Source organism: Cuculus canorus, chromosome 1 (genome assembly GCF_017976375.1).
Source record: "Cuculus canorus isolate bCucCan1 chromosome 1, bCucCan1.pri, whole genome shotgun sequence".
Taxonomy (NCBI): Eukaryota; Metazoa; Chordata; class Aves; order Cuculiformes; family Cuculidae; genus Cuculus; species Cuculus canorus.
This window is the reverse complement of record NC_071401.1, coordinates 182,297,284-182,319,988: the sequence shown is the minus strand read 5'-3', so window position 1 is coordinate 182,319,988 and position 22,705 is coordinate 182,297,284. Positions and strand designations below refer to the sequence as shown.

The 22,705-nt window shown below is 39.6% G+C and overlaps 1 protein-coding gene across 1 annotated transcript in view; it reads left to right on the top strand.

The window, feature by feature from the left end:
* Nucleotides 1-4,751: 4,751 nt before the first annotated feature.
* Nucleotides 4,752-22,705, top strand: part of ASZ1 (ankyrin repeat, SAM and basic leucine zipper domain containing 1) — a 34,960-nt gene continuing 17,006 nt past the window's right edge. The window contains exons 1-4 of the mRNA XM_054078658.1: nt 4,752-4,854; nt 6,905-7,001; nt 11,907-12,029; nt 15,556-15,667. Of these exons, the coding sequence (XP_053934633.1) occupies nt 6,917-7,001; nt 11,907-12,029; nt 15,556-15,667 (320 nt within the window). The 5' untranslated portion in view covers nt 4,752-4,854; nt 6,905-6,916. The remainder of the gene's footprint in view (nt 4,855-6,904; nt 7,002-11,906; nt 12,030-15,555; nt 15,668-22,705) is intronic.

Genomic DNA, 22,705 nt, shown 5'->3' with positions numbered 1-22,705 from the left:
AGAACTGTGTCTGAAATAACTATAAATAACTTGATTTGCTGGAGTGCAGCAGCTGCTAGCAAAATTTCAGGATGGCAAAATTAAAACTAGCTTAACAAAAAGGGTTATTTCACAGATCACACAAAGGACCCAGATCACTTCAGTGCTTTTTACAGAATAAACGCCTTAGAGTCTAGAGTGAAAGTCTGTAAGATTAGTCCTTCTTTGTACTTGAAATACCTTAAAAATGAGAATGCCACAGGTATACACAAGTCAGCTAAAAAATCATGTAGTACAATGTAAACTACTATGAAGTGCCTTGTTTCCTATTTGCTTCATGGAAATGACCTATGGAATTGCAATCTTCTGTGATTCTTTATGGGACTTTTTGCAAATTACGCAAATTCCTGTATGATGTCATGTCCTTAATAGTGGAACACGGACACCTGGTACTTCACCATCCCCAGCTGAAAATTTACTGTAAATTTGTCAGTTCAGTAGACCTAGAGCTACTAAATGTCTCTGGGAATGAGATTCTCTTACACTTAATTAGCATCTTCTTTCTGGAATGCCCATTGCTTGAGCAAGGACTGACTTTCTTCATCTGCACGAATAAATTAGAAGAACACGATAGGAATGGGTTCAAGACTTTTTATCAGTTGTCCAACAGTTCAGTTCACTTTTGTCAAAGTAATATTTACCTAATATTAAGATAAAGAATCACTGAGTTTTTGCTTTGAGTAATGTTACCACCGATGAAAATTACATAGGAATAATACTGAAAGGGCAGAGACTTACTCAAACCAGCAGCTGTGATAAAGAACTGTGTAGAGTTCCACTAAAATGCTATTGCTGTTAAGCTTCTAAAGTATTAGCTGTTCTGCTGTTAGTAAAATGTTATTGTAATAGTTAAGGTTTACAGAGTCATTCTCTCTAAAACATTTACCAACTCTGATTCTCCTCCATAACTTTCCCAACATCAAAGCCCTTGAATATTTGCTGATTCAGCCTTTCAGTCTGAAACAGAGGAAACCAAACCAGTTAAAATATTCTGGAATATCCTGTCAACCACTTAAGAAGAAAACTTTTTGGCTATACATGTACCAGTTCCACACAACACAAACCACGAGTGTTAGATAAAAATACAGAAGAAATTCAGACAACTAATGCAATCTATTTAATACAAGAAGTAATGAGAGAAATTTAAAAGTCAGATGACTAATAAGAACAAGCTAAAGTCTGAATGTAACTATGGCTGGCAAGGAGGGTGACTGAAGACAGACAGAAAGTGTTTAAAGGAAGTTCTATGATTCAGAGCAAAAAGAGGTTCTTTCAATAATAGTTACCTACCGCATCCAGTGATTGTTATCCTTACTATTCACTGAATGTTAACAGGTATGTTGAGTATAGCTGAAAAGCAAGCACGTGGAACCAGGCTATACACAGATTAGGTATTTATTTTACAGTTGGGTTTTAGGGCTTGTTCGATACTCATTCTTATAGAGGAAATGATTCTGAGATATTTTCCCAGCTTAAGCCATTTAATAATTGCCTCCTGCATGTAACATCAGTACTGCATAGCGATAAGGAAAAGATGTTGCAAACTGCTCCTACTACAGTAAGTAAAAACATACTAATATTTGGCAAATATGGATGACCGCCAGGATTTACCACACTGTCAACCAAAAGGAAGAGTCTGCTTAGCTAAAAAAAGGAGACAGCCGTTAAGGTCACAAATGAACTGGAGGAAGAGAAGGAAAAGTCCACAACAACAATAACATACGACTTACAGTTTCAAGCAAACACACGAAGAAATATCATCCGGTGTCAGCTTCTGCGTAATCAGCATGTTCAGATTTGAAACAGCTGTCAGGTAAGGCTTTTCTGCACTGTGAAGTTTATGAAAGGGTTTTGTTGTTGGTTTTTTTTTCTGTTGTAGCACTATCGGGCTATCAGGCCTGTTACTGAAGGCAAACTTTTCATAGAGGGGTAGCCTTTAAGCAAAGCAGCAGCATGCAGGTTGCATTTGAAGTGTTGGTTGTGACGTTTCTAATTGTGCATGAGATGGTGCAGAGAAAAGGGAAGGAAAAAACCCCAAATGATCTCAAACCTTGAAATCTGAACCAGGACAAATAAATTACAATCGTCAAATACTAAACAACTGGTAGTGTATTGGAAGCAAAAATAATTATAGAAAGTAGCATCACCAGTTAGAAACAACTCTCTTGTACTGCATCAGGTCAACTGTAAAAAGTCACGCTTGGTTGTCTTTTGAGTTCAGCAGCTAGGGATATAAATTCTACTAGCAAGCCCTATAACACAGCTGAGCCAAACAAAAATTATTATGGAATTTTGATTCTGGATATGGAGACTATGATGTTGAAAACTGGTAGACCCATGAGATACAAATAAGTTAGCTAATAATGCCATCAATTCTACTTTTCCTTCGCAGACAGAAAGTGACAGGAGAAATCTTCAGGTCATTCATCAGATAACTGAAACCTTTGAGAATGAAAGTTACATTTTTATAACAACTAACATGGCTACAAAAATATTGAAGTATTACACCCAGTAAATGTTCTATCTTCACCAAATTAATTTAAACAAATATTTAGTATATGCAAGTAAATCCAAAATAGGACATAAAGCTAAGCCTTTACATAGAGGTATGTATTACAGTTGACTCAATTTTAGCACCTTTTTTCCTAGGAAGTCTGTGTGAAAGGAAAACTTTTTATAAGGTTTCCAGAACTGGATGTTTCTTTCATAGCAGTTCACTTAAAATATTCAGCTAGCTCTATACCAGCATTCCTTACTGTTAACCCGATTTTCACAATACTTTTATGCAAGTGGGTTGTCATATTTTACAGACAAGCAACCAAAACCCAGGAAAAAAAACAGCTGCTGTAAACATCAGAAGTGCATAATTGAAAGAAATATGCAGACCATAGGGATTTTTTAATAACTGTAATTTTTACAGCATTTAATATGTTCTAAGCACAGTTCTAGCTAACCTGCAAGTTCCCAACATGGTAAAAGTTGCCTTACACATTGCATTGCATCAAAACGAAAAAAAAAAAAAAAAAGAAAGGAAAAAAAGATTAGAAATGCTTCACAGCCACATTCTGGTTAAGATAAGTGAAATCTTTGTTAACATGATCTTCCCAAAACCTACACTTTTACGCTGTCATAGATGCAAGGACTACATCACAATTCCATGCTAGCACCTGCCTCTTCTCCAAGACCAGGTGTTTTTCATCTGTTCTTTTTAATTCAGTCAAAGACCAAATTCATTTCATACAGGGGCAAGGTCTGTATTGAGCTCAAAGAGCAGTTTTGCCTGTGGATGAGATACAGAATGTTGTTCCTCATCTGTTTTTCAAAGAATTTCTTGTGAACCTTGGGATGGATGAGATGTTGCTATCTGTCATCAGAAAGACATCCAACCACAATTCCAAAACTGGAAGTAATGCTTATGTATACCTAGCTGGGAGGGAGCAGGGTAGAAGTTCAGCTTGTTGTGCATGCTGTTGCTCAGCCTTCCCCACATGACTGCCACTACCGCAGGCTTTGCCTGTGTAACAGCGCACAAACCTACATGAGTAACTTAACCGACTGCTGGTACATTGAGAGTGTTAGAAAATATTATTTTTTTACATTGCATTTAAACATATGTACCAGTCGTGGATATGGAGAAACAATTCCATACATAGATATCCCTGCTGCATTACTTAACTCCCCTACAAACAGATGAGCCACCAGTCTGCCCTCTTACAGCACCACATACTTACAGAATCATAGAATGGTTTGAGTTGGAAGGGACCTTAAAGATCATCTAGTTCCTACCACCCTGCCATGGGCAGGGACACCTTCCACTAGATCAGGCTGCCCAAGGCCCCATCCAACCTGGCCTTGAACACCTCCAGGGATGGGACATCCACAACTTCCCTGGGCAACCTGTGCCAGTGCCTCACCATCGTCATCGTGAAGAAATCTTGCTTATGTCTAGTTTAAATCTGCCCCTCTCCAGTTTATACCCATTGCCCCAAGTCCCATCACTACAGTGAATAGTCCGTCCACAGCTTTCTTGTAGCCCTTTCAGGTACTAGCAGGTGGCTGTAAGATCTCCTTGGAGCCTTCTCTTCTCCAGGCTGAATAACCCCAAGTCTCTCAGCCTGCCACCAAAGTTCCATTTGCTTCTGACAGGCTGAGAATTGGGGTTCAGCCTGGAGAAGAAAAGGCTTTGAGAAGACCTTGTAGCAGCCTTCCAGTGCTGAAAGGCGGCTACGAAACGCTGGGGAGAGGGTCTTTATCAGGGAGTGCAATGATAGGACAAAGGGTAATGGTTGTAAGCTGAAAAGGGGAAATTTAGATTAGATATTAGGAAGAAATGTATTACTGTGAGGGTGGCCATGTACTGGAACAAGTTGCTGAAAGAAGCCCTGGATGCTCCATACTTGGAGGCTTCAAGGCCGGGTTGGAGGGGGCTTTGAGCAACATGATCCCGCGGGAGGTGTTCCTGCCCATGGCGGGGGGGGGGCTGGAACTGGATGGGTTTAAGGTCCTTTCTAACCCAAACCACCCTGCGATTCTTTCACCCAATGCTATAACACCACCCCTGCCGCGGGCCACGCCGCCCCCTCATCGCAACCGCGCTTTTCCCGCCATTCCGAGGCGCGGCTCCGCCCCGCCCAGCCCTCGCGCGCGCAGGAAAGCGGCCGCTGTGGGGCACGTGACCCTGCGGGAGCGTGGGGCGAGGCGCGCGTGGCTATGGTGGACTCGTGGCAGGGAGCCTACGTGGTGGCAGCGGGCGATGAGGACAGCGACAGCGACGAGGATGGGTGGGATATCGGCGTGGCGCAGCGGGAGCCGCAGGTGGGGCTCAGCCCAGGGAAAGGGCTGCGGTTGCGGTGCTGGGTCCGGGTCTGGCACTGCCGGAACGGCTCCAGAGGAGTCACTGCTGCCCTGAGGACACGCTGAGAGTTGGGGTTGTTCAGCCTGGAGAAGAGAAGGCTCCGAGGAGATCTTATAGCGACCTGCCAGTACCTGAAGAGGCTACAAGAAAGCTGGGGAGGGACTGTTTGCAAAGGCTTGTAGTGGTAGGACTGGGGTCAGTGGATATAATTTGGAAGGGGGAAGATTTAGACTAGACATCAGGAAGAAATTCTTCATGATGAGGATGGTGAGGCACTGGCACAGGTCGCCCAGGGAAGCTGTAGCTGCCCCATTCCAGGAGGTGTTCAAGGCTAGGTTGGATGGGGTCTTGGGCAGTCTGATCTGGTGGGACACATCCCCATGGCAAGGGGGTTGGAACTGGGTAATCTTTAAGGTCCCCTCCAACCCAAACCATTCTGTGGTTCTGTGGTGCATCCTCTGTCATTATTTCTTAGCAGAGTAATAGTGGTGTACCCTACATCCAGGATAAATAAAAGCTAAATTTGGGGGGTTTATGTTCTTGAATAAAACCTTAATGTCTGTTTAAAACATATTTTCTCCCCTCAATAACAGACCGTAGTCCCTATTTCAACATGGGATAAGTTTAAAAGCAACTGGAGGCTTCTAAAACTGTTTTATATCTTAACTCTCTGACACAGTTTTTTGCTAACATGAAGATTTAAGTGATTTTACATAGAACGGTTTGGGTGGGAAGGAACCTTAAAGATCAGCTAGTTCTGACGCCCTGCCGTGGACACAGACACCTCCCACTAGACCATGTTGCTGAAAGCCTCATCCAGTCTCCTGTAATTAATGGGTGTAATGAATAACAACAAATAATCGGTATGAGGCACTTGATAGTTAGAGGCAGAGGAACATTTTGCCAGACCTTTTAGCCGTTTGTTTGTCTCATGGCTGGAGATGGAAAATGGATGAAACTGGATACTTGCAGTACCCTTTGTAAAGGTTTTAACTAGTTTTTCAGGGGCCTTGATCTTTATGTTGAGGTTCCTGTCCAAAGTTATGCATTATTTGGAAATTGTTGGCTGAGTATAACAAAAATAGGTCTAAATTATTATTTTGGCTGTTTCTCATCTTTGGTTTTCTAGATACTAAGCACTTAATAAAATCTTTACAGAGGTTGTTGGAAAAGTAGGCTACAGCGTGCTGGGGAAGATTGTATAAGTGAGTTGTATTGTTATGATGTCAAAACTTATCATGAAATAAGACTTCTTTCCATGCTCATTTTCGTCTGCAAAGAAACTAGTGAATAGTCTTCCACTTAAAGGCGCATGAAAGTGTTTTGTATAATCCAGATAATGCCAGCAGCAATCTTCAGCTGCATCTGCAGCTTTAGTAGAGAACAAACCTGTAATGATTTTGAAAAGAACTTGAATAAGGCAGCTGCCTGATGCATAAAGTAGTCAGGGCATTTTTCAGCCAAATAGTTGATGATGCAGCAACACAAACATCTCTGCCACCACAGGAGAAAAGAGGAAAAGGAACCCTTTCCAGAATTAAGCCAAACAGTCATTGAGCTATGTTGCCCAAAACTCTAACTTTTATGTTCAACAGGTACATTTCTTTAAAGCTATGTTTCACAACATGTTAAAAGTACAAAAAAGGTACAGAAATGTGTTGTCATGGTTTTTTTAGCCCCAAAAGATGGAAAAGATTCTCAATTGAAATAAAATACCATTAAAAAACCCTGAGATCAGTGTAGGAGGATAGCAGGTCTGTTGGGAAAGAAGTTATTTACATTTTCAGAGAATGAAATCTTTCAGAAAAGTTAATTTTAAAACTTAGGTTTTACAGTAGACCCTAAGCAGGTCTACAGAGATGGAAGAAGAGTTTTACCTTGCTCCCCCCCTCCTCCTTCTCCGCTTTTGTCTTTACGGATATCATTAGTGCTTTTATACTACGCTGAGCTATAGTTTTTTACCTTGAAACAATGACTAGACTTTGACTTAACTTTTCTTTGCTTATCTAGGATTTGGATCAAATGTTGCAGGAGGACAAAAATGAAGCATTAAAGAAGGCTCTTGTTCGAAGTGATGTGCAATTAATTGAAGAACTATTAAACTCTGGTGAGAAAAGTCGGTTATAAAGCTGAATATTTTTAATATAACTTTACAGGAATGCTAAAGCTTTGAAGTTTCTTGTTCCAAAATAGTGTATTGAATGCATGTAGGAATATGTGAATGTTTCCAATATAGGATATAAACTCTTTATTTTAAAAATGAAATTACTTTTTCAGTTTCTCAGCATGCGGTATTCCAGCTGATTTCTTCTAGTTTATATTTTCTTCATCAGTCAGGAACCCTGAAATTTGAGAAACCAATGTGTGTGAACTATGAAATAAGTAGTTTCTTTGTTTTCAGATGCATATTTAACCTGAAAGTATCAATTACAAACACTGAAGTTGAGGTGGTTTAAATTGAGAGAGAGAATTCAGTAGGTGGCCTTAGCTTGGTATTGAAGGTTGCTGCAGGAGGTGGCCAGGAAGGGTAGACTGGCTTTTTTTGTTTTAGTGCTACCCTAGTCTGGAAATTCCACACTTTTTTCCTTGCTCACAGCACTGTTAAGTTTTTGGTATGTGCCCTGTGTAATGCTGCTGTCCTGGCAACATCAGCTGGACAAAGATTTTGTGATTCTGAAAGGTCTAATAGGGTTTACATGGTGTTTGTCACTAAAAAATAGTTTGTTTTAGTACTAAAAGCCCTCCTCCCTCTTCTGTTACTCATGATTTGTAATGTGTTTCTGTTATTCAGTGTTAGGAGGATTGGATCACTTGTTGAAGCATCCAGGGCAATCAGAAACTGCATAGCTGAGTTAACCTGCCTAGTGATAATTGTCAGAGTTCTGCTTTAGCAAGCAAGCAGAGTATAGTGGCCAAGAGATTGTTGTCTGAGGAAAATCTGTCTTATGGCTAGAAGAAAGGAGTTTCCTAGTTAGCAATGTTTTTTTCTGAGTTTTAGAACAAGGACATTACTTGCCCTTTTAGAAGACTGTTTCTCACCACAGTGGAGGAATGGTTCTCTTTTTAAATTAAGTAAAAATTATCACACAGGCTGCAACACAGGGGTGTAATACTGAGGGAAATGCATCTTCTGTCTTTCTTTGAGAAAAATATATTCTTATTTATAGATAGAGGTTTTAGTGATGTCTGTGCATCAGAGATTTCTTAATTGTTTTGTTACAGCTATCCATTTTTAATTACTTGTATTTCAGTCAAACGGCAGTAGTTCACTTTTTGTGTTAATGCCTATAGCATAATAAACAGTTCTGTGCTGTTGGAAGTTGATGCTAGGTATCTGTGAGAGCATAAGGTCAGGCTAAAGACTCCTATAGCCTAATGTCCTGTCTCCTGAAATGCACTAAGCAGTATCACAAGGGAATCTTTTGTTTCCTGAAAATCCCATTGACAGTAAGTTTGAGCCATCCAGTAATGTCCTGCAGAGCACTAGGACGCAATGCCTCTCTAACAGGGAGGGGTTTCTGAAGAAAGGTGATGTTCTTCAGAGGATCAGTGCTCAGTCAGATTAGATCTTTGACTCCAAAGTTGCCTTTAGTGTATGTTCAGTAGAGCTTGTAGGAGGCTTGATACCAGCACTCGACCAAACTCAGGTCTTGTATTGGAAGTGGATTTCCTAGCAACAGTTGGGGTCATTCTTTCAGGTAGAGTGAGAACATGTTGTCTTCTGGCTTGCTTAGACATGGCTTTAAGAATGTTTGGTGCTGAGGCAATTTTACAGAGCTCTTTTTAGGAAGTCGACAAGCACAATATCTTCCCTTACACCCCGTGTAAAATGGCAGCATACTAAGAACAAGTTTTTGAAGTACATATGACAAAAAGTAATGCAAGCAAGTAGCAGGTTCAGAGGTGAATTGGGCATTTTGGTCTGCTTTGGGAGTAAAATACTTACAGCATATAATTAATCTGTTCATTTTCCTCAAATGGAATTGAAAGTTATAACCCTGTAACAGTTTAGGTTGATCAAAGGTAGAGCTGCAGTCAAATCCTCTTTCCTGTTTTCATTCAACAGGCTGTTCCACTCCTATCTTTGCATGAGTGCTGAAGCTCACCTGATCTTTTGTAAGCCAGTTCAGGGAATTGAGAGTAGTAAACAATGGGAGTGGAATGATTTTTCAGCAAGTTAGGGCTCCAGACCCTGAGTCAGATAAGAACCATAGCTGACCCAGCAGTGAGAGACATGAGCACCTCAGATGTAACTTGTCTTTAAGGTGCTGCAGAATCATTGCAGAAGTGCTGACAAACTTAAAAGAAAGCAATACTTACGTTAGAGTATAGTTTTCTAGCCTGAAGTGTTTTAGAACTTTTTCTTCAGATAAATTTGGTCTGAATGTGAATGGATTCTAGTAGTAAGACCTGTTCTTAAACTAAATGAGTCTTTTGATTCCTCATATTTTGGTGTCAAACATGGAATTATTTAGCATAAAAAGCTGTATGCAGAGATTGATCATAGTTCTTTGGGCATTACCTTATTAACCTTTTTGAGGTTACATTTTTCTGTGTGAAAACAGCCTTTCTACCATAACTATTATTATCCACAGTTGACAAAATATCTGAAAGAGATGCCAGAGAAACTGTGTAGTAGTGACAGGAAGTACATATATTTGTAACTCGGATTGTAAGAAAGAAAACTGTATTTACTTTGCCTCCTAGACATAATTTGTGAAGTTAACGTGCATGAAAAGCTCTTGTTCACACTTGCAAAGGAACACTGAGAGGTAGTGGCAGGTAAGGGAGTCCAAATAACCCTGGCCCAGCTCCCCCAGGCCCATCGTGGGAGGCATCAGCCCATCACAGGCCCATGTCTGCAAGCCCAGAGAAGCAGAGAGGCCCAAAGACAGACAGGAACACAGATTACTGATTCAGTGGAAGGGACTCCCAGTGCTGTTGTAAGGCCCCTGTGCCTGGGTGCCAGCAACTGTAGAGACAGGAGTGAATGAAAGGGTGTGCCAACCAGAGGAATGGGACCAGGGGTCAGAAGTTCATATGTCTGTGATGCCAGCAGCTACAGGAGACAGCTCTATCCCAACAGGGAGCAGGATGAGACCATTAGTGCTGTCTGTGTTGATCAATGTGGCCAGTGGTATATGCATGTGCCTGCAGGGGATAAATGCTTATTGTCAATACTGCTTGGACATTGGGATGCGAAGCTGTGGCAGCCTTGCCTCTTTCTGGCTGTGGAATCTGGCATAATTTTTCACCAAAAATTTTTTTTCTGGACTTCACTGCTGCCTTGTAGGACTTCTTAAGGGCCATTTTAAATGCTGAACTAACACTACTTACTTCAAGAACAGCTCTTTTGATGAGAGAGTCTGTGTAGTAACCAAGGGGAGACCATTCTACTTCTAGAACTTAGAAAAAGCACCAGCATTGTGGCACATACTCTGCTCTATGTGTAAAGAGACACATATAGGAAAGGAACATACCTTCTCAAGAGTTTTAATATTAAATCTCTATACATCTGCCAAATAGATCTTTTGTCACTATTGTTCAATTATGTATTTGTTTATTAAAGTAAAAAGTTCTAAATGGGAGCTGCAGTTACATACATGGACTGCTTTTCTTCTTAAGAGGAAAAGGAACTTCTTGAGGCTGACAGAGTACCAGCTTTCTGGTGTTCCTTTCCTGCTAGTGTTACTTCAGTGGACTGTTGGATATCAGGCTTTCTAAATTCTTGAAGTGACTTGTTTGCGAGAGAGTTCAGATATGACTGCTAAGGGTCGCTTGCTGGCTCCCCTTGTAGAACATGGCTGTGGACTTCAATGAAATGTTTTGTGTTCTGCATTCAAACTGGCATTCAGTGCCATTAGGGACTGCAGCTTGTATGTATGCATTACCAAGAAGATACAATCATAAATTCTGTGGCTTGCAGGTGTTATAGAGTGCTTCAACACCTGGCTTTCATTGAATGCCACCTCTTTACTGATAGCTTCTAAAACTCCAGTGATCTTAAAACAGCTGAAAATCAATCCACGAGCAGTGACCTGTTACTCCCTCAGCTCTAATAGCTTTGGGTCGCTGCACCGAGCACATCTTTGACAAACTACCAAGGCAGGGAAAGTAAATACACATGTTGCATGAAAAGGTATGCATGTAGCTCAAATGTCACAAATTTGTTAGGACAGTGTTTTTTTTTGCAGAGCTGTCTCTTGTAAAGCAGTGGTTTTTATTATCCATAATTGCTGTTGGACTGGTAAGGAACCAGCTGATGGAAACTGTGACAGAGGAAGTAATATTTCAGGAAGGATTGAAGGAAAGATGGTTCCTCTTATCCCAAAAACATGTAGAGATTTTTATTTGAAAGTTGTCAGATGAATATCTTGGTCTGGTATTCGGTTCTTGGTGAATTTGGGAGGGCTGTGTGGCAAGCTAACCTCTAGCCACAAAGGAAGATGTGGCTATTATAAAGAGTATCAAACAACTCTGGTAATTGTGGCATAGTCTTCTATTTCTTTATTCTATGGAGACAGTATTTTTAGTACTAACTGCAAAACTGGTATCTGCTAGTTCACTGCCTTGCAAGGCAGAGAATGAAAGGAGCTATGAAGCAAAAAAACCCTAGTGAGTATAGTGTTAATTGCTTGGCAAGCAATTTGCTTCTGCAGCAGTCTACTTGGCTTGGCCAGAATCAAATTTTTTCATTTTGATTGAGGAAAGCCATTGCATGTAAGTGGAGAAAACTGATTCTGTGCATTTCTCTGAAATTATTTTTGCAGCAAAATTTATTGTTTTTTAAATATAGTCTTTCTGTGGTACTTCTTGGATTGAGAACTGAGCTTCCTTGTATTCTAGGTAAAGGTGTGCTAAAAAAGTTTAAATGGTATAAGAGATTTCGCTCCCTAAGACTTAACACAGACAGTGCATAACCTTTGTAACAATATAATTTGAAAGTAAGATTTGTAAAATGCATGTTTATTGTGATGCACTTTTGTGATTTTAGTATCTTAAATTTTGGCAGGTATAAACATAGAGTCTACCTTTCAGTTTGGATGGACTCCCCTGATGTATGCTGCCAGTATGGCTGACTTTGCAGTAGTGCGTCTTCTGCTGGACAGAGGTGCTAATGCAAGTTTTGAAATAGGTAAGGTATGAATGAAAAATACTGGCTGGTAATGCTCTATATGGCTGGTAATGTCCTGATTATCTGTTTACATATTTTTGGGGAAAAAAAAAATCCAAATTCACAGAGGTACTGTGACCTAGCTTAGCTTCCACAGTTTTGAAGCAAAAGTAGTAATTGTGTTCTTGGAACTCATCTGGAATCAGTTGATGGGTTTTCTTGTTCTTCTCTCACATTCTGTCTCCTTCCTCCCTTCCGAGTCCTCAAGTTCTTTGTATAAAGAGTGTGCAGAAGTACTGGTTCAAGAATTCTAGGATAAAGTTACAGTGTTAAAACTTCCTGTGTTTGATCCTGTTACGAAGTACGCAGGCTGATGTTCCCAAACAATAGGAGTGGCTTTACAGTCCTAGCAAACTAACATGGGCGTCTCTAAAACTAGAGCACAACTTTTCTATGAAGTGAAATCTGTTCTTCGGTGTGTTGCTAGATCCCCTTTTTCTGCAAGATTTCAGTGGAGCTTGTAAGTAATATCAATTCCTCTGTGTCTTTTATGACTTAATAATTTTCTCCTACTTAAAATGTGGTTATTTTCCTTCTCTTTCATTGTGTTGAAAGATTTGTGGAAGTTCAAGAAAAAAAATATTGCAATACAGAAGAAACTGATGTGGCACACAATGTTGCCAAGTACATAAAAGCAGTAAACGTTTTCCAGTAACTAGCCAATATTTGTAATAGTGGTAGACTGAAATGCAGATGGAACAAATCTGGCTCTGAAAATTTTCTGGAGCTTCTTAGGAGCTGATCAGAGTACGGGATTAGAGCCCCACCCCCAGAGGTGTTCAAGACCAGGATGGATGAGGCTTTGAGCAACCTGACCTAGTGGAAAGCGTCGCCCATAGCAGGCGGGTTGGAACTGGGTGATCTTTAAGGTCCGTTCCAACCCAAACCATTCTATGATTCTGTGATTGGAGTGGATTGTCTGCACCAAAAGCAATCATACCTTCAAATTGCTTGTCCTTGTAGCCATCTTCAGAGAATTTGCAAGTGGTTGCCCACAGCTGTGGCTGCCTGCAACTCGTACCTGTTCCTTGTTTGTGGCTGTAGTGCACTATAAATGGGGCAGAAACTGCTGTGGGCAGCAGTTTTGGTGACCAGTTAACCAACATAGGTGGCATATTTTCAGTGTGTGACCAACTGTGTTTGCCCTAAGTGGCACCTTGCTAGGATCAAGTTTCTTGGCTGGTTTCCCTGTTAGTCTGTGTAGGGAAACAGTCGCTAGGGCATATGCGCAGCAGGATACTGCCCAGCCAGGAACAGTCTTGCCATTTGCTGATTCAGGTCAGGCTACTTGTGTTCAGTAAAGCTATGCCATCCTGAAGCCGTACTAAATATCACTGCTTCTGCTGCTTTTTGTACATCAGCAATCAATCACATAACTTAACCTATACTAATTATCCTATAATGCTTGTAAGCCTGATCATCACTTTTTGTCATATTTCAGTCACTCTTTGTAAGTGGTTACTTAATGCTACCCTTTTTTGCTCACAAGAGAAGAAGGGAAAGAAATATCTTAGAATTCTCAGGTTTCCCTTTTGCAGAGGAAAACTGATAAGAGGCTGCAAAAAATGATCAGGTTATGTTCAGCATAGCTGAAACACCCAGAAGAGCCAGTGAACTTAACTCCTCAAGGATGCTGCATTCTGATCCCATCACATAGGGAATGCTACATTAGTTCCTTGTTCTTCACACCTACCATAAAGGTACCCGAAGGTAGGAATGGAATGTTCCATTGGTCAGTTTTGGGTCACCTGTCCTGTCTGCCCCTCCCTGCAGGTGTGATCCTTTTTCACCCTTTGACTTGCAGCATTCCGCCGGCTTGAGGATGGCGTTGACTTCTATAGGAATAAGTGTAAGCAATGGCCTTTCTGCATACTGGAGCCCTGTGTTATCGCTTCTACAGACAGACGCTGTCTGAAAAACATGCAGTTAACATTCAGAAAATGAAGTTACTTAGACAAGGCTTAGCTGAAAAGTTTGAAAATTAATTCTGATTTACCAGAACAGTGAGCTGTAGGTAGGCTAACAGAAATTAATTTCCCACTGTATCGGTGCTTGAAATACTGAATACAGATATAATTACCAGTTCCTCCTAAATATAATTCCCAGAATAACAGTGCTTATCACTACCTTTGTTAAATCTTTCTGTTCATGTTGTTATTGATAACTAAGTTAAACATGTTGAGTAAAAATCTGTTGGTGTGTCAAGTAATTTACTGAAATGTTAATTGCTTACTGTTAAGGGCTTTAAGTGATTCTCTGAAAATTTTTCATTTAACATAGCAATCTATGTGTGTTAGAACTTCTGCATGAGGTGGCTGAAAATCAAATTTAAATGCAAAACTAAGGTCTTTGAAGGGATGGAGGACAAGAAGTGGCAAGAAATGTACAGCAAAGGGGGTGGGATACAACAGACTTCATGTTTAAATATTAAAAATTCTCATCTCAGTTGATGAATACAGATGTTAATAGATTCCTGTAGGAATTTTAAGACTGTGTAAGTTAGAAAACAGCTTGTAACACTTCATGGTATGGTATGAAATAGGTACAGCTAAAATTATACTTGCTAAATTGTTAAAGGCAGGTTTGAACTTGTGAACAAGTTTGTGTAATAAGCAGAAATGGGCAGTTATTCAAATGACAGTTTTCTAATTGACTACAGGGCCAACTAACTTACTAAGGTCCTTGACGTGTGATGCTTCCCATGTCTCTCTAGGAGAACCATGGGAAAAATCTCCCCTGTTCTGTGGGCAAGCAGCAGTGGTGTACAGTTCTCATTTGTGAGCTAAGGTGGCGTGTAATACCAATCTGACATCGGAGTTGGAGCAAATATGCTGATTTCTCCTGATGAATCTTTATGGACTGTGTGGATGTTCTCTAAATCCATATCTAAAACCATGCTTCTACTCCTCCTTCTGCCACTACGGCACCATAGTAGTCCAGTCTGGTAAACTTAATGCCTTCTCCTTGAGCCTTATGATAAAGCCTTGTTACTTCAATTGTCCTTTGTATGGGCTTCTGTTTTCCCTAGAATTGATGTTGCTGTGTGTTTATAATACATTTCATGGACTATTTTTATCTGTTGCAGTTAACTTCCTGTAAGCTGTTTCTTCTCTTTACTGTATTTTGGGGAGAGGTGGGGAAGAACTGGGAGTGAATCTATTGGTGTGGAACAAGTTTTGAGAAACAAACATCTGTAGTTGAACTCCTACTGTTTTTTTGGGGTACCTAAGGAATATCCTAAACTTCAGTAGGATTAGATACTTTACTACACTCTCGACTTTCTCAGTATCTTCTCAGATGCCTTTATCTTAGTGGGCAATTCTAGTGACTTCAGCTGGAAGGAAAATAAGTTTCTTACCTTTTTCTAAATAGATTAGAGTATCAGAACCCAATTAACAACTTTGGCACATGCTTTTAAAAGAACTTCTGGATTATTATGTTGTTTATATTTGCATATGTAATTCTCTAACTGCGAGTTTCAAAACAGATAAGTACACTGTGCTGATGGCAGCATGTACTGCAATTTCTTCAGAAGAAAACATCTTGAAGACTGTAGAGCTACTTCTATCAAGGAATGCTGACCCTAACCTTAGTTGCAGGTACTGAAAAAAAACGTTTGTTTTTTTTGCCATATGGCATAACATTTAGTATTAATATACAAAGACATCTTTTGTAGCTATAGCTGTTGTTGATTACAGTGACCTGTGCTATGTGTACTGCTACATTTTTGTAACTTTTGTTACTGTCTGTATGAGGAAAGATTAGTGTCAAGATATTAATTTCTCCTAGTACAGTCATTCTTCTGAGTAAATAAGACTATGATGAGTTTATCAAATTTAATTATGCTCCCCATCTGAACAAGATCTAAATTTAAGATAACAGTATTAAGATTATTTTTTAACTGCGGTAAAAGGGCAAGAAATCTCTCTTCTGCCTTTCTCAAATCGTAATGCCTTGTCTGCATAAGGATGTAAGTTAATTCAGTTAATTCTTTATTTAAATTCATGTTTTTCTTTTGAGCTTTTTTGTGGGTATCTAGCTATGTTCCTTCCACGGGCAACTTCCTATAGAAAAACAGAACTTATCTGTGAATAAAATAAGTTTATTCCAGTGCAATGTGGAATAACCCAGATTAAGAGGAGTTTTAATTTCCTCTGCTGGAAAAAGGAAATCAGTTACATTTTTGAAACTGTTAGTTTTCAACTGACTGAAATTCATATTTTTTTTAATACCACAGCTCTTTGACTGCATTACCTGAGATGTGGACTGTGTAGCCCTCTAAAAAGAACAGAATTGGAGGCCTCTTGGTTTCCTTTAGTAGAATTCAATTAACTCTGGCCCTTAGACCTCACTGTGAGCATAGCACTGATGGACAAGGAGGAAACATAGTTGTGCTGAAGTGCCACTGATATTTGGTACCAAATTTAAATGCCATTCGTCTGTTCTTACCAGAGTAGCTAAAACTGCTTCATGAAAGAAGAAAAAGCTACCAGTTCTGAAATAATTACATATTGTTGCCATTAGATGAGTGGGTGTTAGGATAGACATCCTGTTTCAAAAAAATGGGAGAAGTCTTTGCACTATTTAATATTGCTCTGGGGGTTTCAAAATTTAAGCCAGTGTGCAAAGCTGCAGATTTACATTTGGAAAAGCCTTTGGCTACACTTGGGTGGGTGGAAGTTGGATTCTGACGCAGAGATGTGAATTTTAAGGGCAAAACTTCATGAATAAACTTTGAGTATGTTATGCATAGTTGGCCTTTATATACAAGTATTTGTTTGCTATCAGTTTGCTAAGACCTTATGCTAACATATGAGTTATGCTTGCATAACTCATCAGGTACAGTATTTAGGTGTGTTTTTTTCACTTTTGCAATAGGATTCTTTCTGAAATGAAAAGATAAATTAACTGACAATCAGAAATGTCATATTTGCACTAAACAGTCTGGATTTTTCAACAATCTTCATGCTGCCTTTATTCGTTTCCAGTGTTTGACATCTGTGCCTAGCACTCCATCATTAGGACAGCTCGGGCAGCAGCTGCTGCTTCTCATGGGCTTCTTCCACTGTGTTCTAAAACAAGGGTACAAAACGCATCAAACCAGCTTCTGTGAAGATAAAAACAGACTCTCTATGTGGCACTGCAGTCTTGCTTCACCTGTTTTATTATACCAAACAGGATGTTCTGTGGAAGGATATCAGAACTGTCAGTGAGTTGAGATTATTGTGAGAGTGCTTCTCGTGTGCTAAGCTTACCACAGGTGTTAAGAACTAAGCTTCACGTTATTTGGCTGTCTCAGCACTTAAGAACCACAGTGGCTTTAGGAAGCTTCTCTTTTGTCCACCACTAACAGCTGGAATGTGACTGAAGGCAAAGCAGAACATTTAACTTTGTAAGGTAGATTTTGGTATCTGTCCTTTCTTTCTCTGTTACACTGTCAGGGCAGCCAGTGGGCTTTTTGAAATTTCATGTCATCTAGAGGTGATGCACAGAAACCTGCAGGGTTTTTGTCTAGTTTTTAAAGTGTGCATGGAACAGGGAAGGACCAGTGAGAAATAAACTGATTTCTGAAATGCAGGCTAAGAAAGAAGACTTAGGAGTGGGTAGGTAGATGGTTCCTTTGCAGTAGGATAGAATACTAAGGAGAATGTATTTAGTAGAGTGACTTCTGATATTTTTGCTAAATCACAATTAGGAACTGAATACTGATGACTGTAAAAACAGTTTTGGTGATGAGAATGCAGCGTATCAAATCATAAATGCCAACTGAAAAGTTCTGAAAAACAAACAAATAAGGTAATGGCTAGGTGAAACGAGAAGGCATTGTAAGACCTGCTCCGTATAGTCTTTATAGAGGTACTGTAGCCCAAGTGTTCCGTTTAAGTAAATGTTGCCTTGAGAAATGTATTCTGCTGATCTTGTATCATTCACCTCCCTCTTGCTCCAAAATGTACATTATATACTTAATGCTTTTATAAGGCTGGAAATATTTAAACAATATTTTTGAAAGCCTCTTTTAACCTGCGGTGCTTTCTTAAAGGTACAATGGTACTAAAATGCTGCTGCTAGGATTAAACGTCATAACTTGTTTAGTAAATATGGATTTTGGTGATGACATCCTCCAAGTTCTTGTTTACATAAAGTAGACTAAAAGAAACCTATTGGCTTTGCCAGTAAGGAGAGTGTTTTGAGTTGGTATGTCATGCCAGTAGGTCTTTGTTAGAAGAAGGTACAAATAGGTGAATAACTAAAACCTTCTTTGCTTTGACATAAGCTCTTTGTCTCTTGTTCTGCATGCGATATGTGGAGGTTTGGTTTTGTTTGTGTGGCTTTTTTCCCCTCGCTCTTAACATTTCTAGCACAGTTGAGTCCTGTAAATGACCAAGCCTTTCTTCAGTGTACAATATATATAATCACTGCTCAGGTGTGCTGTTAAGTTGCCTACATAAGCTCACTTATTCTTACATTTCAAGGAGCATTGAAGAGTATCAAAAATATTTTCATAATGAAAGTTTCTATTTTGCCCTCTTGAGAAGATGGTAGTGGAAGGGAGGAATTTCCATGGCAGTATCACCCAGTTCAGGGCCGGTAGGTCTCTTCATGTTGCATAGTCAGATGAAAGCAATTGTGTATTAGCTCAGTTTTAGCAAGATATTTATTGCTACTGATAAGACAGGGAGTCTGCCCTACCACATAATAATTTCAAAGACCTGGGTGACATTATCATGGTGTGATAGTTAACCATGCCAAATAACAAGCAGCACATGCAGCAAATAATAAGGGCAAATAGCCTAATTAAGAGTTAATGCACTACAGTGCATTTTATGGCTGAAGCAAGAAAATCAGGGAATTTAATACTCAGAAAGCTAAAATCTTTGGTCCACTTCAGAGCCAAAAATACCTTGTGATATACTATATTTCATGCCCTTCAGAGAGTTTTTTGTTTTAGCACTCCAAACTTGGGACAAAAAGACTTTATTATGCTGGTCAAAAATTGGGACAGCAGGACTAAATATAAAAAATGAGGTGTGAAATTATCTTTACCAAAGTACTATTTTTCTGGACTATGTCTATGTATCTCTTCCTTCCTCTTGCCCAAGTTAGGGAGAAGTCAAAAGCCTGCTAAATGTGCCCAATGAGTGGCTTTTGAAACTAAGCGTCAAGTCTTGTTCATCAGATCTTTTGGTAGGGGGAACCTACCATTTTTGGTCTGGACACTGACACAGATGGTTGTCCAGGAAAATGAACTTTGTCTTGCTTGAGAGCATGGTCCCAAACATAAGAATGTGTGTTTGTCAGGTGTGGTGAATTCTGCTTAATCTGCCATTAAGCTGCCACAGATTCAGCTTAATGGTAGCAGACAGGTGTTGGGGACATTTTTCAGTGGGGTGTGTAGCAATCACTGTATCACCTGGTTTTATTTTGGCTTTTGGTTACCTAGGTTAGGAGGCTCCAAGTGATAGCTTACAGGGCTGTTCACTGGGCTTGCTCTCTTGTGATTGTTTTGAAGCATTTTTTTGGCAGAGGAGTGAGCCTATAAGAACCTTTGGTTGTATCTTTGTGTAGATACCACGCACAAAGTTTTGAGTGGCTTTGAAAACTGAAAAATCTTCTGGTTTCGTCTTTTTCTGCAGCCTTAATATAAAAGCAGGGTTACCTAAAGATGAAAATAAAGAAACAAACATCCATCCCTTTGTTTACATTGGACCAATGAAGAATTTCTTACTTTTTATTTAAGTGCTGCATGGCTGGACGCAAACATAGTTGTAACAGACATCGTGTTTAATTAATAAATCGCTTTTATGCCTTTTAAGATTTTATTTATTTACTGACTATAACTTGAGTGTCATGCTCACTATGGGCAAATGTCATGTGGTAAATTGTGCAAAACAAAAGGGCTTCATGGGGTTTTGGACTGGAACATCATCTGCCAGCCAGACTGCTGAAGCACAAATGTCTGTAGGGTCATCACTACATATTTTATGTACATTTTTAGATTGCAATAAGATGTACCGATGCATTTAATTTCTCTTCAACTTTAGCAAGAAGCAGTGGATTTGGCATCTTAAAGCTTGGTTGTGTACCTAGGCGGCTTCTTTCAGGGTTAGAAAAACAGGATTTGTTTTCTCTAGTGCTCTAGGCTCCCTCTTGTGGACGTACATTTCTATGGACCTTGCTTTCTAAGGTGGTGCCCGTGCAGCATATGTCTAAGACGTTAAACAGCACCCCCTCATACATAGTGGTGCATAAATGCAATTGCAATTTATGCAGCAGTGCATGTGTTTCTGCCCTGAAACAGCTGGTAGCCTTTGAAATTAAAACTCAAACATAAAAATGGAATGCTTGAACTACTGATTGCATATTCATTTTGGTGAACCTTTTAGATGTCATGTTGATTGGCTTTTACTTAAAAATGTAGAAACTTTCAGTGGCCTTAATGTCATTGAGTTGTTGCCTTGATTTCAGATCGCCTATCTGCAGTACTTCGCAGTTGTAGCAACTACCTGGCATTCTTTGGAGAAAAGACTATTTTGTAGCCTCTGGACTTCAGTATTTTTCCTTTGAAAAAGCAGAAGGGAATTGTGAGGTAGCAGCAGTGTGCAGGTTTGGGAAAAAAAAAACAAACCCACACCCAGAAGTTGAGAGCAGAAGAAATGAAGATGATAACAGACATGAATGAACTATTTTTGCACTCAAATGTAAATACTTTAAAGGTGATAGCATGGGAAGTCTCAAAGGCTACCTGTCACTGTATAGAAAAAAGTGTGGGAGTAGGGGCATTAGGCAAGGAAGTTTGCTTTCTGAGTCCACAAATTATTAGATTGCCATCAACTTCTGTTCATTCTTTAAAATACAGGTATCTATATGTATCTGTATCTCACTGTCTCATCAGTTAATTGTTAAGTTACAGGGCTACTTTGAAGGGTCTTTTTCTCAATTTTCTTGGTAATCTTCACAGGCTCACAGGATAACTCAGGTCAGAAGGGTTATGTCAGGAGGTCTCTAGTCCAACTTCTTCCATAAAAGCACCTGCGCTATGACATTGGGCTAGGTTGCCCCCTGGTCTTGAAACCCACTGAAGGTGGAGACTACAAAACTTCTCTGAGCAAGCACTTCTGATGATGGACTGTGTCCCATGGTAAAAACATCTTGTTTTGTTCAGTCAGAACTTCTGCTTTTACAGTGTTGATGGACTAATTTTTTGTAGACTGGAGCATGTCTTTTCATTTCATTAACGATTTTCTCTTCTCTTACCGACTGTATGTCTTGAAGGCTTGGTTACCTTTAATTCTGCTTTTATGCAAGTGATTGACGTTTTTCCCCCTATAAGGCTTTCTGGAGTTTGTAATATGACTGGATATTTTTTCAATGCACTTTTAACTGTATTTGCATGAGACAAAATCTTTTGTGAGTGAGTCATAACAAGGTAAGATGAGCAAAGCCTTAGTTCTGGCAACTGGAAGGAAGCTGAAAGTGTTTTAAGAGAGCTGCTTTGGTTTATGTGCGCTTTTCGGGGTCCCTCTAGTGGTGGGCATTGAAATTAAGAAAAAAAATATTGGAAAGGGCAAGTCTCCTGCTGTGTGTCCAAACAAGGTAATCCTGGCAGCCGGTTTTAGACACAGAGCTGTATATGAAAAAGCAATACATGGTAGTTTTTCAGGAAAAAATACTGCATTTTAAGATACAATAAATTTTAATTAAACAGCACTAGTAAAATATTTTAGCTTAGACCTGTTTAATTCGTAGTGGCCAGAAACTCCACATCTTTAATGAGTGTTCAGGCATCTGGAAAGATACTTTTCTAACAGAAGCTTTTGAGCCGTATGTCTTTTCTCTCAAAACTTTCAGAGCCATTCACAATGGCTTCTTTTCATAAGCATCTCAGTAGAAGCATAAGATCAGTAGGCTGTTGTCATCATGGTTTTGAGATATAAAATATGAAAGAGAACAGTGGGAAAAATGGTGGCAATTTCACTTCTTCAGCAATTGTAAGAAATAGTAATATATATAAGAGAGAAGGTGTCAACGTGTACATTTCTGGGACAGAAAACAAGGTGGGGTAAAGGACAGAAATATTTTTACATGCATTTAGGTTTAGTACTTGAAAAGTGAAGATTTTCAGTATATTATTTGTATGCAATTCTCTGAAGACTCCTTTCAGGTGTACTTGGGGTGGAGTGTCGAAGTGTTGATAATTATCGTGTGTGCACCCTGCCTATTGCCCTGCACCTGCGCACACCTGCAAGAGTTCTGTTACCTGTGATTCTTTTGCGTACATTGGTTTTACCTGAGAGGGTTTTGCAAGTACATACATAGCTGTTCTTAGTAGTCTTCCTCTTAAAAACTCTTACCTACTCAGTTGTGATTTACCACTTGCCCTCCAGAATACTGCAAATTTCTTCTCAGGACTTTGGATTTAAATTAAATTGCGTGTAGAATTTGTTGTTTAAGCTGTGTGTTGCAAAAATAATTTTTGAAGTAAAAAATGGATGTCTCTATCACTTTCTTTTTTTAATTGAGGTAAAAAATGGCTGATTTACTGATATTTTCTGCTTCTAGTAGGGTGAAAACTGTGATCTGCCGTTTATGCCCTTTTGCTTCTTATTAAGCTGGTTCATGTGCTGAGTGAGAGGCCT